The sequence below is a fragment of the Cervus canadensis genome, chromosome 19, assembly GCF_019320065.1.
Source record: "Cervus canadensis isolate Bull #8, Minnesota chromosome 19, ASM1932006v1, whole genome shotgun sequence".
In the NCBI taxonomy this organism is placed as follows: Eukaryota; Metazoa; Chordata; class Mammalia; order Artiodactyla; family Cervidae; genus Cervus; species Cervus canadensis.
Window position 1 is genome coordinate 28,198,494 of NC_057404.1, and position 18,971 is coordinate 28,217,464.

Here is an 18,971-nt window from a genome sequence, read left to right on the forward strand (position 1 = left end):
TAACACAGAGCAAATAATTTTAACAAGAATCACATGTTGAACTTCAATTTATTGATCTCCTTTCCCATAAACTTCCAAATACTCTTTCAAATGATATGGTGGAGTTTGGAACCCAGAAGGAAAAGGGTAAAGGAAGAGAACATGAATGGGAGTGAAAAAGTACTAAAAGGTGTTTTGTATCTTCTTAGAAGGGCTTCCCAGGTGGCTCAGTGGTACAGAATCTGCCTGCTAATACAGGAAATGTGGATTCGATCCCTGGGTGGAAAAGATACCCTGGAGAAGCCACCCACTCTAGTATTTTTGCCTGGGAAAATCCATGGACAGAGGAGCCTGGCAGGCTACAGTCCATGGAGTCCCGAAAGAATTGGACACAATTTAGCAACTAGATGTTTAGCCACTAAACATGTTTTTGAGAAAAAATGAATCTCTACAAGATAGGAGTGGCTAAGGTGTGCCATTGGTAGGTTCAACCAGCAAGTTTTTACCGGCTGTTTCTTGAAGTTCCCACGTTGTATTAAATACTATAGAAGATTCAGATTAATGGATAACACAATCTCTTTCCTTTGAAAACATTTTGTATATGTAGATAGAGGAATAAGACTAAAATACCAGAAACTTTAGCAATTTTTTGAAATTTTGTACTGCTGACTTTGTGTTGTAATCAGTTCAGTTCAGTTCATTTGCTCAGTCGTTTCTGACTCTTTGCAACCCCATGGACTGCAGCACGCTAGGCTTCCCTGTCCATCACCAACTGCTGGAGCTTGCTCAAACACTGTCCATCAAGGCAGTGATGCCATCCAACCATCTCATCCTCTGTTGTCCCCCTCTCTTCCTGTCTTCAATCTTTCCCAGCATCAGGATCTGTTTTAATAGTTGTTGGGAAATGGGTAGGATAGGGAAGGAAGCACTCTTGTGAGCTCAGAGCCCATAGATCTAGTCTTGAGTGATGGTGGGTGTTTAATTTAGCCTCTCTGAGTTTTTAGTTTCCTCAACTGTAAAAATGCCTAAGTACTAGCAAGACTAATTTCTATTCTGCCTGCTTTATAGTGCTATTGTGAGATTAATACAAGATAAAAGGTATGTCAAAGTGTGAAGCTCCATGAAAACTTTAGGTTACTATGCAAATTTAAGGGATTCTTTCTCAGGACCTAAAGAAATCAAGGGGGACTGAAGTGATTAGAAAAAGTGTCATTAGAAAATGGAGCCCTGAGTTAATGATGAAGGATAGGGACTAAAAATATCCAAACAATGCAAGTAGGTGATGGAAAGGAAGAAAATAAATCTCATATCAACTCTATGAGATAGGTGGTTTGTCCTATTTTACAGATGAAGAAACTGAGGCTCAGAGAGATTAAATAAACTGTCTACAGATATTCATTACCTCCACCATAGTTTGGCATCAGGTAAATAACAGGGAGGGAACACAGCTCCACCCATTAACAGAAAATTGTACCAAAGATTTACTGAGCATGGCCCCGCCCATCAGAACAAGACCCAATTTCCCCTCAGTCAGTCTCTCCCATCAGGAAGCTTCCATAAGCCTCTTATCCTTCTCCATCACAAGGCAGACAGACTGAAAACCACAGTCACAGAAAATTAATCAATCTGATCACATGGATCATAGCCTTGTCTAACTCAGTGAAACTATGAGCCATGCCTTGTAGGGCCACCCAAGAAGGAAGGGTCATGGTGGAAAGTTCTGACACAATGTGGTCCACTGGAGAAGGGAATGGCAAACCACTTTAGTATTCTTGCCTTGAGAACCCCGTGAACAGTATGAAAAGGCGAAAAATTAGGACACTGAAAGATGAATTCCCCAGGTCGGGAGGTACCCAATATGCTATTAGAAATCAGTGGAGAAATAACTCCTGAAAGAATGAAGAGATGGAGCCAAAGCAAAAACACCCAGTTGTGGATGTGACTGATGATAGAAGCAAAGTCCAATGCTATAAACAGCAATATTGCATAGGAACCAGGAATGTTAGGTCCATGAATCAAGACAAATTGAAAGTGGTCAAACAGGAGATGGCAAGAGTGAACGTCGACGTTTTAGGAATCAGTGAACCAAAATGGACTGGATGGGTGAATTTAAATAAGATGACCATTATATCTACTACTGTAGGCAAGAATCCCTTAAAAGAAACGGAGTAGCTATCATAGTTAACAAAAGGGTCCAAAATGCAGTACTTGGATGCAGTCTCAAAAACGGCAGAATGATCTCTGTTCATTTCCAAGGCAAACCATTCAATATCACAGTAATCCAAGTCTATGCTCAGACCAGTAATGCTGAAGAAGCTGAAGATGAACGGTTCTATGAAAACCTACAAGACCTTCTAGAACTAACACCCAAAAAAGATGTCCTTTTCATTATAGGGGACTGGAATGCAAAAGTAGGAAGTCAAGAGATACCTGGAGTAACAGGCAGATTTGGCCTTGGAGTACAGAATGAAGCAGGGCAAAGACTAATAGAGTTTTGCCAAGAGAACGCGCTGGTCATAGCAAACACCCTCTTCCAGCAACACAAGAGAAGACTCTCCACATGGACATCACCAGATGGTCAACACTGAAATCAGATTGATTATATTCTTTGCAGCCAAAGATGGAGAAGCTCTATACAGTCAGCAAAAACAAGACTGGGAGCTGACTGTGGCTCAGATCATGAACTCCACATTGGCAAATTCAGGCTTAAATTGAAGAAAGTAGGGAAAACCACTAGACCATTCAGGTATGGCCTCAATCAAATCCCTTACGATTAAACAGTGAAAGTGACAAATAGATTGAAGGGATTATAGCTGATAGAGTGCCTGAAGAACTATGGATGGAGGTTCGTGACATTGTACAGGAGACAGGAATCAAGACCATCCCCAAGAAGAAGAAATGCAAAAAAGCAAAATGGCTGTCTGAGGAGGCCTTACAAATAGCTGTGAAAAGAAGAGAAGCAAAAAGCAAAGGAAAAAAGGAAAAATATACCCATTTGAGTGCAGAGTTCCAAAGACTAGCAAGGAGAGACAAGAAATCCTTCCTCAGTGATCAGTGCAAAGAGATAGAGGAAAATGACAGAATGGGAAAGACTAGCGATCTCTTCAAGAATATTAGAGATACCAAGGGAACATTTCATGCAAGGATAGGCACAATAAAGGACAGAAATGGTATGGACATAACAGAAGCAGAAGATATTAAGAAGAGGTGGCAAGAATACACAGAAGAACTGTACAAAAAAGATCTTCATGACCCAGATAACCACAATGGTGTCATCACTTACCTAGAGCCAGACATCCTGGAATGTGAAGTCAAATGGGCCTTAGAAAGCATCACTACGCACAAAGCTAGTGGAGGTGATGGAATTCCAGTTGAGCTATTTCAGATCCTAAAAGATGATGCTGTGAAAGTGCTGCACTCAATATGCCAGCAAATTTGGAAAACTCAGCAGTGGCCACAGGACTGGAAAAGGTCAGTTTTCATTCCAATCCCAAAGAAAGGCAATGCCAAAGAATGCTCAAACTACCACACAATTGCACTTATCTCACATGCTAGTAAAGTAATGCTCAAAATTCTCCAAGCCAGACTTCAACAGTATGTGAACAACAAACTTCCAGATGTTCAAGCTGGATTTAGAAAAGGCAGAGGAACCAGATACCAAATTGCCAACATGCGTTGGATCATCAAAAAAGCAAGAGAGTTCCAGAAAAACATCTATTTCTGCTTTATTGACTATGCCAAAGCCTTCGACTGTGTCGATCACAACAAACTGTGGAAAATTCTGAAAGAGATGGGAATACCAGACCACCTGACCTGCCTCTTGAGAAATCTGTATGCAGGTCAGGAAGCAACAGTTAGAACTGTATATGGAATAACAGACTGGTTCCAAATAAGGAAAGGAGTATGTCAAGGCTGTATACTGTCACTCTGCTTATTTAACTTATATGCAGAGTACATCATGAGAAATGCTGGGCTGGATGAAGCACAAGCTGGAATCAAAATTGCCAGGAGAAATAGCAATAACCTCAGATATGCAGATGCCACCACCCTTATGGCAGAAAGTGAAGAAGAACTAAAGAGTCTCTTGATGAAAGTGAAAGAGGAGAGTGAAAAAGTTGGCTTAAAGCTCAACATTCAGAAAACTAAGATCATGGCATCTGGTCTCATCACTTCATGGCAAATAGATGGGGAAGCAATGGAAACTGTGGCTGACTTTATTTTTGGGGGTTCCAAAATCACTGCAGATGGTGATTGCAGCCTTGAAATTAAAAGACGCTTACTCCTTGGAAGGAAAGTTATGACCAACCTAGACAGCATATTAAAAAGCAGAGACTTTACTTTGCCAACAAAGGTCCATCTAGTCAAGGCTATGGTTTTTTCAGTGGTCATATATGGATGTGAGAGTTGTACTATAAAGAAAGCTGAGTGTCGAAGAATTGATGCTTTTGAACTGTGGTGTTGGAGAAGACTTGAGAGTCCCTTGGACTGCAAGGAGATCCAACCAGTCTATGCTAAAGGAGATCAGTCCTGGGTGTTCATTGGAAGGACTGATGGTGAAGCTGAAACTCCAATACTTTGGCCACTTGATGCGAAGAGCTGACTCATTGGAAAAGACCCTGATGCTGGGAAAGATTGAGGGCAGGAAAAAAGGATGAGATGGTTGGATGGCATCCCCGACTCAATGGACATGAGTTTGAGTGAACTCTGGGAGTTAATGATGGACAGGGTGTCTTGACATGCTGCAGTCCATGGGGTCACAAAGAGTAGGACATGACTGAGCAACTGAACTGAACTGAACTGAATGGATATTCAACTTGCAAGTGATCAAGTGAGGATATAAATTTAAGACTCTGATCCCAAAGCCCCCAGTGCTTACCCTTAAGCATTACTGAATACTATACTGCTGGATAGAAAACAAAGAGACAAAAGCCACTAGAATCAGGGGACACCTTACAAATACAGGACGTAAGACTGATTGATTAGATTAGAAGAGGTCACCTTTGGAGAGTACTTGTATTGAACCTTTAACTCATTTTCAAAATTAAAATGCATTTTTAACGTTTCCCCTAGGCAATTACACCAGGAAGTAAATAGAGCAAGTAGATTGAAGCACAGATTACTATATGAGTGGTCTAAAGTCAGTGATCAGCTAACAGTAAAGCTGGCACTGGAATTGAAGTCTTGGAATAGTGACCTGTTGGTTGGGCTGCAGTGACGGCCTGGCCAGATGTGGCCAGTGTTTATTTCATCCAGGACCACACAGTGCAGAGGAGAGTGAAGCCAATTTTATCAGGACTCCTTCCTTCCACAGACCTTCATGGTCAACAGCATCAGTCACCTTCCCTGACCCATATGCTTGTCCCTGTAAGCACACCTGGGTTGAGGGTTGCATTGCTGAATGGACCAACACTCCTCTGACACACCCCTGGCATGACTGATGCCCTCTGCAGGCATAGATAAAGAACACCCTTCCTTCTGGTGTCATTTTTCTACATGAATTTGAAGACAAAGACTGTAAAATTCAACAGTGAAAACCTTCATTTTTAAGGTTCACTGAGCATTTTTTTCATATTCCAGATATGCTATCAGTAACAAAAAGCAAATTCATTTTTTAATATTCTGGACTGTTAAAATTTGTATTTTAACTTACAGAAGAATTTTATATTGTATTATAACCTATATAAGAACCTCAAATTTTTACTTTCCTGAAGCTCATTTTGTTTCTAATTTCTGACTCTTAGAAAAAAGAACCAAACTTTTTTTTTACTAACCTAATTATCTGTTTGGATTATTGATGATATATAATACATAAAGGATTTTTTTTTCTTCTCTAGCCTAAATTTGAGAAGAAGACGTATTTCCTCTTTGGGATGCTGTGTGGACTCTCCTTATATAATCTTAATGTTGTCTACCTCCCTTTCCCACTGGCTCTGTTTAAGAAACTTCTGGGCCAGGAGCCATCATTGGAAGATTTAAAAGAACTCAGTCCTTCTTTTGGAAAGTAAGTAAATATAATTTTTTTTTAGGACTGTGTATCTAGTCAGTCTCAGTTGTTTAGACACAAATAATGTTACCCACAGACACACAGATACACACAGAGACATACAGATAAGGTCTTCAGTTTCAGTAAATGTGCATGCTCTTTAGATGAGCTTGAACTTTAGCATGACTTATAATCAAGTAGACCTTCAGAAGTGGAAAAAAGCCAAATGCTCCTCTAATTAGCAATGGCACAATAAACAGAGCTGTGGTCTAGTCTCTTGAATTTATCCAGATGGACATAGTTGCTTTGGATAGTACATGATATTCGTAATGAGAATCATGCCTGCTATATTGATTTTAAATAAATCCTATTTAATCATATTTCACTTATTTCAATAAATCAGCATGTCACAAACTTTGGTTTTTAATTTTTATTTATTTATTTATTTTTTGGCTATGCTAGGTCTTCACTGCTGGGCAGGCTTTCTCTAGATGCAGCGAGTCGGGGGCTACTCTAGTGTGGTACTCAAGCTTCTCGTTGTAGTGGCTTCTCTTGTTGCAGAGCACGGGTTCTAGGGCATGCAGGCTTCAGTAGCAGCGGCACATGGGTCAGTAGTTGCGGCTCCCAGGCCCTAGAGCACAGGCTCAATAGTTGCGGTGCACGGGCATAGTTGCTCTGCAGCATGTGGGATCTTCCCGGATCAGAAATCGAACCTGTGTCTCCTGCATTTGTAGGCAGATTCTTTACCACTGAGCCAGCAGGGAAGCCCATGAACTTTATTTTTTAAGGATTGAAAAATACTTGTTCTAGGTTAAAAGGCCAACTATATTCTCTAAAAAAAAAAAAACTGGAAACACATGATCGACAATGGATTAATATCCTTGTATAATATAGATATGACTATATGTATACATATAAACTCAAAAAATATGCTCAACCTTAGTAGTAATCAAGAAAATGCAGATGAAAATGAGATGATTTTTCTGCTTATAGATTGACAACAGTTAAAAAGTTTTTCATACAACATAGAGTTGGCAACAGATGGAAGAAAAAGTTTCTCTTCCCATGTACTGTTAGTGAAAGAAAACACTGACTAGATTTATACCATATACTCTGACAATATAGAGTAGGGTTTTTCAACCTTGGCCATACACACATTTTGGGCTAGATGATTCTTTGTTGTGGAAGACTGACCTGGACATTGTAGAGATGCCTAGCAGCATCTCTAGCATTGCCTAGATGCCAATACTAAGTGAAAGTCATTCAGTCGTGTCAGACTCTTGTGACCCCAAGGACATTACAGTCCATGGAATTCTCCAGGCCAGCATACTGGAGTGGGTAGCCTTTCCCTTCTGCAGGGGATCTTCCCAACCCAGGTATCGAACCCAGGTCTTCTGCACTGCAGGTGGATTCTTTTCACCAGCTGAGCCACAAGGGAAACCCAAGAATACTGGAGTAGGTAGCCTATCCCTTCTCCAGCAGATCTTCCTGGCCCAGGAATCTCCTGCACTGCAGGCAGATTCTTTACCAACTGAACTATCAGGGAAGCTTGCTCAAACTCATGTCCATCGAGTTGGTAATGCCATCCAACCAGCTCATCCTCTGTCGTCCCCTTCTCTTCCTGCCTTCAATCTTTCCCAGCATCAGGATCTTTTCCAATGAGTCAGTTCTTTGCGTCAGATGGCCAAATATTGTAGTTTCAGCTTCAGCATCAGTCTTTCCAATGAATGTTCAGGACTGATTTCCTTTAGGATGGACTGGTTGGAGCTCCTTGCGGTCCAAAGGATCCCCTTTAATCATAACACTCCCTTTAATTGTGACAACCAAAGATGTCTCCAGATTTTGCCAAATGTCCTCTGGGAAACAAAATAAGGCCTAGTTCAGGGGAAGGGCTGGTCTAGGGGAAGGGGCTCCTTTCTTATAATTTCCACCAAGATTCAGCAGTGTCTACATGTTAGGCAATAATCTGACCAATCAAACTTGTAAAGGTTAACTCCAGGAAGAGGGAATGGGAAGGTGGAAAAGAAGAAATTTACATGACTTTTAATACACTTTATAAATTTTTATATTGTCCACATTTTTTCCATTGACCATTTATTTCTTTTGAAGTTGTGCAAGAATAATATATATATATTTTAAACCAAAATTTTCATTAGGTGTTTGCAAGAAGTTCTAAATGATGATGATAATGACATTAAAGAAGAACTTGGCATACATTTTTCTGTGAGTACTAATGAAAATCAGATTATAGTTTAGATTTAATGTTTTTAAAAATATCTTTTATTATAGTATCTTATATATTGGATGTGTTTTTTGAAGGGTATTATACTTCTGTACTGTAAGTCTTTTCCCCCACTTGCTCCTCATTTGATGCCTTATGTCTATATACTCTCAAAGTGAAAAGATAGCAATTATTCAATCAATGTGAACACCGTAAAAAATTAAATGGAATGATATATGCATAAAGCAATATATAGCATATACTAGGGTATGTTTTTATTTATATGTATATTTAGATGATTGAACTATATAAATAATTATTTAACGCCTAGTTATTTAAAGTTTTATAGGGAAGAATGTACTAGCAATAATGGCCTTGTGGTTGATTATTCAGACTTTCTTTCATGTTTGGTATCTGAATATATTTTGGTTACAGATACACTGGGACAAAAATGATGTTGATTTAATTCCAAATGGGATTTCTATATCTGTAGACCAAAGCAACAAGTAAGTTTTGAGTCCTCGCACATCTGTTTTGAATACACATAAAATGTTTATATCACTATGCTTTATAAACATATTTTGTCTTTTGCTGTGCTCAGTCGTTCAGTTGTGTCCGACTCTTTGTGACCCCATGAACTGTAGCCCACCAGGCTCCTCTGTCCAGGGGGACACTCCAGGCAAGAATACTGGAGTGGGTTGCCATACCTTCCTCCAGGTGATCTTCCCAACCCAGGGACTGAACCCAGGTCTCCTGCATTTCAGGCAGATTCTTTACCATCTGAGCTACCCAGTCTTTCCAGATGATCATTTTAGCTTCTGATCTTTTTCAAAAGATAAAAGGTTACAGGGAAAAGAAGGGACGAAAGGAGTCAAGATTAAATATTTCCTTTGCAGCACTTTTCATTGTTCATTTAACAATTATTTTTTGAGCCCCTACTCTATACTAGACCCTATTCAAGGTGTCAGAGATATGGCAGTAAAAAAAGATGCAAAATCTGGAGCAGAAATTACAGTGGAGCAGAAACTCAATAAATTATTATGTAATAGAAAGTCAGATAAGGATGAACACTCTGAAGAAAATGAAAACCAATTAAGAAACTAGAGGGTGACAGGTAAACCACAGAAATTGGCAAATGCTGCAAATGAGGGTTCCATCTTTTCCCCTCTCCTTTTAAGAAAGCTGGTTGTAGAACATTTACCAGCACACCACTGGTTATAGGGGAGGACAGAGGAGGTTGATTCAGACATGATGGTCCTTGAAGGATGCTCAAAGGGTAGGAGATTAGCATGTTTTAAGGTGATATCTGGTGGAAATATCTCCAGTAGCACACCTGCTCTCAAGAAATTCATCACAAATTGGAGAAGACAATCTCTGCAGACATAATTTACACACAGTGATGTGTTGTGAGAGGGGAGAGAGAGAGGAACAGAGGACCAACACTGAGAAAGTCATGTTCATTTTGAATTCTGATGAGTGACGGAAGTTGCCAGGTGAAAAGGAAGCCCTGCCTGCTGTGGCCTAAACTGTATGGGAGAGAGTGAGGCCAGTGAACTGAAGGTCAGCGTGGCCGGAGGTTCAAACGGCACTGGGAAGAGGCTGCTGAGTCAGGCAAGGGTCACATCATAGAGGCCATTGTTTTTTACCCCCTTCACCCATGGAGACCTTTTTAATCCTGCTAAAGAGGTTTGAAATTACCTTAAAGGCAATGAGAAGTCTTTTAAAGATTTTAAGCAGGAGAATGACATATTCAGATTGGTGTTTTTAAAATATCGTCCTGAATGTAGCTGGGGCAATGGGAGCAAAACGAAGCCTTCATCCTTCTGCACATTCTCCACGTTTTCTTCTTCTAGCTGACTAGATGTTTTCGCAGCCCTGTGTCATATAGCGTTGGGTGCTCTGCACATGTAACTTACTTTTCTTTCTTAATGGACATGGTGAAAAGGCAAAGTAGAGAATAGTTTAGTCACTGGTTAACTATATTATTGGCCTTTTTTTTGCTTCCTTCAGGAAAGACTATGTTTCTAAGTGTGTTGATTATGTTTTCAACACCTCTGTAAAGGCAGTTTATGAGGAATTTCAGAGAGGATTTTATAAACTTTTTGACAAAGAGATATTTAAACTTTTCAAGCCTGAAGAACTAATGAGAGCAATAATTGGAAATACTGACTATGACTGGAAACAATTTGAAAAGGTAGGTAATAACTAAAGTGCCCCCAATTCTTCCAAAGAAAAATTACCCCTAAAAAACCAAATTTCTCCTTTTTTTTTTTTTTCAAGAATTCTGTTTATGAGCAAGGATACCATGAGTCACATCCTACTATAGTGATGTTTTGGACAGCTTTCCATAATTTAACTTTGGATGAAAAGAGAAAATTCCTCTGTAAGTATTGCAGAAATAGATCAATCTATAATTACATATCTTTTAAAATATCTCATTTGAGATAAAGTCATTAATAGTGTATCACAAATGTTAATGGAAAAGCAAGGGTTAGAATGCAGGTCCCCTACCTTCTAGACCAGTGTTCTTTTTCATACTTAAGCCTGTTTTCCATTTTTAAAAAATGATAGTAATAAAGATATTGTTATTTTACTACCTTGTCTACACTGACCCAGTTTATCTTCTTTCTTCACTTTAGTTGGCTCCTAATTGAGCCTTTTATCTCACATTCCTACCTTTATTTAATTATCTAAAGTCCTATGGAATTAGGGCAATGTCAACTGTCTCAAATACTATTAATAATTAATAGTACCAGTGACCACTGATGATGATAATAACAACAACATTTATATTGTGTGCTTACTCTATACCAGGCACTGTCCTGATCACTTTATAACTATTACTTCCCTTTATCCTAATAGCAGCCTATGAAGCTGGTACTTTTATTTTTCCCCACCTCAGATATGAGGAAAAAGAGGCTTGCAGCATTTAGTAGCTTGCCTGTGTTCTGACAGTTGGTTAGTGTCAGAATGATAATTTGAACCCAGCAGGCTAATTCAAAGCCCATGTTCAAGACCACTAAGACATAAGAACCTCTCTTGGTGGGAACCCTAGGTTTCCATAGGACAGACTTAGTGCCTTATTCTCTTATCTTTCATCCCATTTCTTAGTTCTTTTTGAGATGTGTACACATCTTTCTTGCTATTTTTGTTGCTACTGAGGATGTTTGAGGACAACTTTTCCACAAACTTAACTACTTCTCCACAAGCCCAAACTACCTTTCCAGTCTTCTTTCTTAAAGGGAAACTTTTGCTTCAGTCCAGGGATTCTGTTGGCTGTACATTCAGTGAGTTCACATACATCTTCTACTCTGGTTTTTTTCTTTCTACCTGAAGCTTCCCTGTCACCCTAACCTGGCACCTCTCTCCCTGCCTTGAGGCTCAGTGCCTTCATTATCTCTTCACATCATACTTCCTAGCTGAGCTAAACTCCTTGTATCTTGCTGTTATCTTTCAGATACATAATTTCCCCCCAACTAGATCGTGAACCCACCAAAGACAAAGACCAAATGTCATGATTTTTCTTCACCCCACGTGGTCCCACGTAGTTCTCTTTGCACAAGGGGAGCCGATAAATACTTTTGAATGAAGTGATTAATTTCTTCCTTTTCATTTTAAGTTTTGTTCTTTCTGTGAACTATCTTAACTGAAGTTTATTTCTTTTTAGTTTTTCTTACAGGAAATGATAGACTACATGTAAAAGGCATACAGAAAACAGGAATCCGGTTTCGCTGTCCTGAGACTTTCAGTGAAAGAGATTTCCCAAGATCACTGACATGTCATAATATTCTGGAACTCCCTAAATATTCTACAATGGAAAAAATGAAGGAAGCACTTCAAATAGCCATCAAGAGCAACAAAGGATTTATCTCACCCACAGTCATAGGGTGATAGTGACCTCTGAGTGGCTCACATCTCGAGTCCTCTCACCTTATGATCCTTCTGTTCTTTAGTACAGAAGTACAGTTTCTTCTTTAGGTCTGATTCGTACAAAGGTTGATAGATTTTAGATAAAATTAGTTGACAAATGCTGGGATAAACAATGACATGATGAATAAAGGATAATATTGTTAATAAACCAGCATTTCCTGTTCCTTAAATTTGCTATGAGAATGATTGCTTTTTACTGAATTATTTCCTGAATAATAATTATCATTTTAAAATATACTGAATATTAAAAACTAAAAGATACTCCAAAAATATTGTACATCTAATAAACAATCTGCAAATATGAAGTTTGAAAAAATAAAGCTGTAATTGAATTCACCATGTTTCAAGGCATGTGTGTATATATATATTTTTTGTTTTTTCTCCTATTCTGGAATGTCTCCAGAGTTTTGATTTTAGCCAAACAATCTTTTTGAAAAGTCTAAATGTTAATTTACTGAATAATGGCTTGTGTTCAGTGCTGTGTTCTAAGAATCATTCTAAACTAAAATAACATTATTTTGGTTAAAGGCTGAGCCCAACCAGGAACTCTTGTCTAATTACAGTTGGAAAAAAATGAAGAACCTGAAATATGTTTCAGCATCATAGCTATAGAATGAATTAAAGGAGAGATATAAGCATGTTGGAAATGAATTTAGTGAGCCATTTCTATCTCATATTAAGTTTAAAACTGTAAGCTAGTCTATAAATGCCTACGGTCATCCCAAACCATACCCAGAAGCCTTGTGTCAGTGGTGCTGTGGGAAAGGAAACCATGGGGTGAAGTCCACACTAGCTGCTGATGTGGAAAGAGGTCCGAAATCTGAGGACAGACAGAACAGACATAGAGATTTCACCAAAAACCCTAGATTGTGAGGTAGTTAGTAGAAACGTAAGCCCCCAGCAAATCCTCATAGTTATTTTGGATATATCTGGTTTCTACAATAAATGGAATAAAGGCCCAGATGTATACTACTGGAATTTTAAGGGAAAAAGTAACTTCTAAATCTTAGAGATCCTTAGTTCAGTTCAGTGGCTTAGTCATGTCTGACTCTTTGACCCCATGGACTGCAGCATGCCAGGCTTCCCTGTCCATTACCAACTCCTGGAGCTTGCTCAAACTCATGTCCATGAAGTCGGTGATGCCATCCAACCACCTCATCCTCTGTCGTCCCCTTCTCCTCTTGCCTTCAACTTTCCCAGCATCAGGGTCTTTTCCAATGAGTCAGTTTCTCACATTAGGTGGCCAAAGTACTGGAGTTTCAGCTTCAGCATCAGTCCTTCCAATGAATATTTAGGACTGATTTCCTTTAAGATTGACTGGTTGGATTTCCTTGCAGTCTAGGGGGCTACCAAGAGTTCTCCAACACCACAGTTCAAAAGCATCAATTCTTTGGTGCTCAGCTTTCTTTTCTTTTTTTTTTTTTTTTTTGCTTTCTTCTGGAAGTTTTATGAAGGTTTAGACAGGTGTGTGAACATTTTGGCATCGATTCTAAACACAGCAGGGAGTGTAGTATAAGGTTCATTTGTTGATTTTTGTCTGGCTTAGGGATTTCCAATTGTTCCAGCACCATTTGTTCCAAGTCCAACCTTTCTTCACTGAATTGCTTTTGTACTTCTGTTAAGTATCAGTTGACACGTACATGTGGACTATTTCTAGACTCTCTTCTCTTCCACCGATCTACCTGTCAGCTGCTGAAATCACCGTTTCGATTACTACGACTACAGAGTAAGTTTTAAATCAGGTACTGTGAATCCTCTAACTTTCTTCTTTTCAAAAACTGGTTTGGCTATTCTACTTCCTTTGCCTTTCCACATAAATTTTAGAATCACCTTGTCAATATCTACAAAAAACTCTGCTGGAATTCTGGTTGAGACTGTGCAGAATCCATAGGTAATCTGAGGGAGAATTCACCTCCTACTGATAACTGTCTTCTGATCCATGAACATGGTACACTTATGCCTTTCTTTCAACAGCATCTTACGCTTGTAGCATATAGATGGTATGCCTACTCTACGAGACGTACACCTCAGTGTAAATGTAAGGAGGCAGAAGGACAGGTCACCACATAACCACCCACCCCTGACGTCCACCAGAGGGTGCTCAGCTTTCTTTATGGTCCAACTCTCACATCCATACATGACTACTGGAAAAACCATAGCTCTGACTAGATGGACTTTTGTCAGCAAAGTAATGTCTCTGCTTTTTAATATGCTGTCTAGGTTGGTCATAGCTTTTCTTCCAAGGAGCAAGTGTCTTTCATGGCTGCAGTCACCATCTGCTGTGATTTTGCAGCCTCCCCAAACAAAGTCTGTCACTGTTTCCATTGTTTCCCCATCTATTTGCCATAAAGTGATGGGACCAGGTGCCGTGATCTTAGTTTTCTGAATGTTGAGCTTTAAGCCAACTTTTTCACTCTCCTCCTTCACTTTCATCAAGAGGCTTTTTAGTTCCTCTTCACTTTCTGCCATAACGGTGCTGTCATCTGCATATCTGAGGTTATTGATATTTCTCCCGGCAATCTTGATTCCAGCTTTTGCTTTATCCAGCCCAGCATTTCACATGTTGTACTCTGCATATAAGTTAAACAAGCAGGGTGACAGTATACAGCCTTGACGTACTACTTCCCAATTTGGAACCAGTCTGTTGTTCCATGTCTGGTTCTAACTGTTGCTTCTTGACCTGCATACAGATTTCTCAGGAGGCAGGTAAAGTGGTCTGGTATTCCCACCTTTCTAAGAATTTTCCAGTTTGTTGTGATCTGCACAGTCAAAGGCTTTGGCTTAGTCAATAAAGCAGATGTCTTTCTGGAACTCTCTTGCTTTTTCGATGATCCAATGGATGTTGGCAATTTGATCTCTGGTTCCTCTGCCTTTTCTGAATCCAGCTTGTACATCTGGAAGTTCTTGGTTCACGTACTGTTGAAGCTTCGCTTGGAGAATTTTGAGCATTACTTTGCTAGCATGTGAGATGAGAGCAATTCTGCTGTAGTTTTAATATTCTTTGCTGTTGCCTTTCTTTGGGATTGGAATGAAAACTGACTTTTTCCAGTCCTGTGGCCACTGCTGAGTTTTCCACATTTGCTGGCATTTTGAGTGCAGCACTTTGACAGCTTCATCTTTTAGGATTTGAAATAGCTCAACTTGAATTCCGTCACCTCCACTAGCTTTGTTCGTAGTAATGCTTCCTAAGGCTCACTTGACTTCGCAGTCCAGGATGTCTGGCTCTAGGTGAGTGATCACACCATCATGGTTATCTGAGTCATTAAGATCTTTTTGTACAGTTCTTCTGTGTATTCTTGCCACCTCTTCTTAATTGCTTCTGTTAGGTCCATATAATTTCTGTCCTTTATTGTACCCATCTTTGCATGAAATGTTCCCTTGGTATCTCTAATTTTCTTGAAGAGATCTCTAGTCTTTCCCATTCTGTTGTTTTCCTATTTGCACTGATCACTGAGGAAGGCTTTCCTATCTCTCCTTGCTATTCTTTGGAACTCTGCATTCAAATGTGTATCTTTACTTTTCTCCTGTGCCTTTTGCTTCTCTTCTTTTCACAGCTATTTGTAAGGCCTCCTCAGACAACCATTCTGCCTTTTTGCATTTCTTTTTCTTCGGAATAATCTTGATCACTGCCTCCTATACAATGACAAACCACTTCAGTATTCTTGCCTTGAGAACCCCATGAACAGTATGAAAAGGCAAAGATAGGACACTGAAAGATGAACTTCCAAGGTTGGTAGGTACCCAATATGCTACCAGAGAAGAGTGGAGAAATAACTCCAGAAGGAATGAACAGATGGAGTCAAAGTGAAAACAATGCCCTTTGTGGATGTGACTAGTGTCGGAAGTAAATTACAATGCCATAAAAAACAATACTGCATAGGAACCTGGAATGTTAGGTCCATGAATCAAGGTAAATTGGAAGTGATCAAACAGGAGATGGGAAGAGTGAACATCAACATTTTAGGAATCAGTGAACAAGTTAAGACCAACCTAGATAGCATATTAAAAAGCAGAGACATTACATTGCCAACAAAGGTCTGTCTAGTCAAGGCTATGGTTTTTCCAGTGGTCATGTATGGATGTGAGAGTTGGACTATAAAGAAAGCTGAGTGCCGAAGAATTGATGCTTTCGAACTGTGGTGTTGGAGAAGACTCTTGAGAGTCCCTTGGACTGCAAGGGCATCCAACCAGTCCATCCTAAAGGAGATCAGTCCTGGGTGTTCATTGGAGGGACTGATGCTGAAACTGAAACTCCAGTACTTTGGCTACCTCATGCGAAGAGTTGACTCATTGGAAAAGACCCTGATGCTGGGCGGGATTGGGGGCAGGAGGAGTAGGGGACGACAGAGGATGAGATGGCTGGATGGCATCACCGACTTGATGGACAGGAGTTTGAGTAAACTCCAGGAGTTGGTGATTGGCAGGGAGGCCTGGCGTTCTGCGATTCATGGGGTCGCAAAGAGTCGGACACGACTAACGACTGAACTGAACTGAACTGAACTAAAATGGACTGGAATGGATGAATTTAATTTAGATGACCATTATATCTATTACTGTGAGCAAGAATCCCTTAGAAGAAATGGAGTAGCTGTCACAGTCAACCAAAGAGTCCAAAATGCACTACTTGGATGCAATCTCAAAAATGACAGAATGATCTCTTTTCATTTCCAAGGCGAAACATTCAGTATCACAGTAATCCAAGTCTGTGCCCCAACAACTAATGCTGAAGAAGCTGAATGGTCCTATGAAGACCTACAAGACCTTCTAGAACTAACAGCAAAAACAGATGTGCTTTTCATCACAGGAGACTGGAATGCAAAAGTAGGAAGTCAAGAGATACTCGTAGTAACAGGCAAATTTGGCCTGGGAGTACAAAATGAAGCAGGGCAAAGGCTAACAGGGTTTTGCCAAGAGATCACACTGGTCATAGCAAATACCATCTTCCAACAACACAAGAGAAGACTCTACACATGGACATCACAATACCGAAATCAGATTGAATATATTCTTTGCAGCCAAAGATGAAGAAGCTCTATACAGTCAGCAAAAACAAGACCGGGAACTGACTGTGGTTCAGATCATGAACTCCTTATTGCCAAATTCAGACTTAAATTGAAGAAAGTAGGGAAAACCACTAGACCATTCAGGTATGACCTAAATCAAATCCCTTACGATTATACAGTGGAAGTAAGAAATAGATTTAAGGGACTAGATCTGATAGAGTGCCTGAAGAACTAGGGACAGAGGTTCATGACATTGTACAGAAGAGATCCTTAAGCACCTGACTTTTGGTTTTGTTATTCAGGCCTTTCAACTCCAACATTACTTTGTCTATGCAAATGAGTGAGCTGTACTAAACAGTTTAAGAACAGATAGTACCAGTTCTTTATGTACTCTTTCAGAAAATAAAGGAAGAGGGAACACTTCCCAATTAATTCTCTTTTGCCAGCATTATTCTAATACCAAAACCAGATAAAGACATTACAGGAAAAGAAACCTACATGTATCTCTCATATGATCACAGATACAAAAATCTTTTACAAAGTTTAAACACATAAAACATTCAGTAAAATATAATATCTGTGAGCAACTTGGAGTTAGTTCAGAAATTCATTTGAAAATCCATTATTTTCACCATATTAGACAAAAATCATGTAATTACCTCAGTAGAGGTAGAAAAAAGTTGACAAAATTCAGTACTTACTCATGCAAGATGAGAACTCTTGGCAAACTAGGAACTTACTCAACCTGATTACTTCATACTTAATGGTGAAAGAAATGCCTTCCTAGTAAATTTGAGAAGAAGTCCAAGATGTCTCTCATCACTTCTGTTCAACATTGTACTAGATGTACTAGTCCATACATCAGGCCAAACTTAAAACAGAAAGGTCATAATGATTGGAAAGGAAAGAGTAAAACTATCTTATTTATCAATTACATAGTTATCTATAGGATATTCAAAGGCATCCACTCAAAAAATCTACTAGAACTATTTATTAAGTAAACATAGAAAGGTGTCATGGTTCAAGGCACTATATAAAAGTTAAATGCATTTATACATACTCACAGGCTTCCCTTGTCGCTCAGCTGGTAAATAATCAGCCTGCATTGTGGGAGACCTGGGTTCAATCCCTCGGTTGGGGAGATCCCCTGGAGAAGGGAAAGGCTATCCACTCCAGTATTCTGGCCTGGAGAATTCCATGGACTGCATGGTCCCTGGGGTCACAAAGAGTCGGACACGACTGAGCAACTTGTATTTCATATATATACTCACAATCAAACACTGAAATTTTTTAAAGTACAACTTGTAATATAAAAAAATAAATATATAAGGATAAATTTAACAAAATATGTTTGCTCACCAAAAACTTGAAAATATTGCTGCAATAGTTTAAGAAGCTTTAAGTTAATGGCAAGAGATGCTCATGGACAGAAGAATCAATATTATCACCAGGTCAGTTCTTCCTAAACTGATCTAATTTAGAGTAATTGCTAAATCCTTGCAGTCTGTTTTGTAGAAATTGATAAGGTGATTCTAAAATATTTATGGAAATGCAAAGAACTTAAAATAGACAAAACAACTGAAGAAGGACAATGGTCAAACACTTATGTGAACTGATTTTAAGTCAATTAGCATCTACAGTAACTAACACAGTGTGGTACTGGAGTAAAAAACGGAAATACAGGATGGAACACAATAAAAAGTCCAAAAATAAGTCCAATCACATATAGTCAACAGTTTCAACAGAGACACAGAGGCAATTCAATGAGTAAAGGCAAACTGGAACAGGTGGAAATGGATAGGGAAAAAAAAATGACCTCTTCCCTATTTCACACCATAAAGAATAATTCATTTGA

At 39.2% G+C, this 18,971-nt stretch overlaps 1 protein-coding gene across 3 annotated transcripts in view; it reads left to right on the forward strand.

Annotated features, from left to right (window-relative positions):
* Positions 1-12,283, forward strand: part of HERC6 (HECT and RLD domain containing E3 ubiquitin protein ligase family member 6) — a 52,194-nt gene extending 39,911 nt beyond the window's left edge. For 2 of the 3 annotated variants that reach the window (XM_043438170.1, XM_043438171.1), the window contains exons 18-23: positions 5,814-5,980; positions 8,119-8,185; positions 8,619-8,689; positions 10,194-10,377; positions 10,464-10,566; positions 11,851-12,283. In XM_043438170.1, the coding sequence (XP_043294105.1) occupies positions 5,814-5,980; positions 8,119-8,185; positions 8,619-8,689; positions 10,194-10,377; positions 10,464-10,566; positions 11,851-12,074 (816 nt within the window). In that variant the 3' untranslated portion in view covers positions 12,075-12,283. Of the gene's footprint in view, positions 1-5,813; positions 5,981-8,118; positions 8,186-8,618; positions 8,708-10,193; positions 10,378-10,463; positions 10,567-11,850 lie in introns of those variants that run through there. The other variant, XM_043438172.1, reaches the window with a different exon arrangement.
* Positions 12,284-18,971: the final 6,688 nt, after the last annotated feature.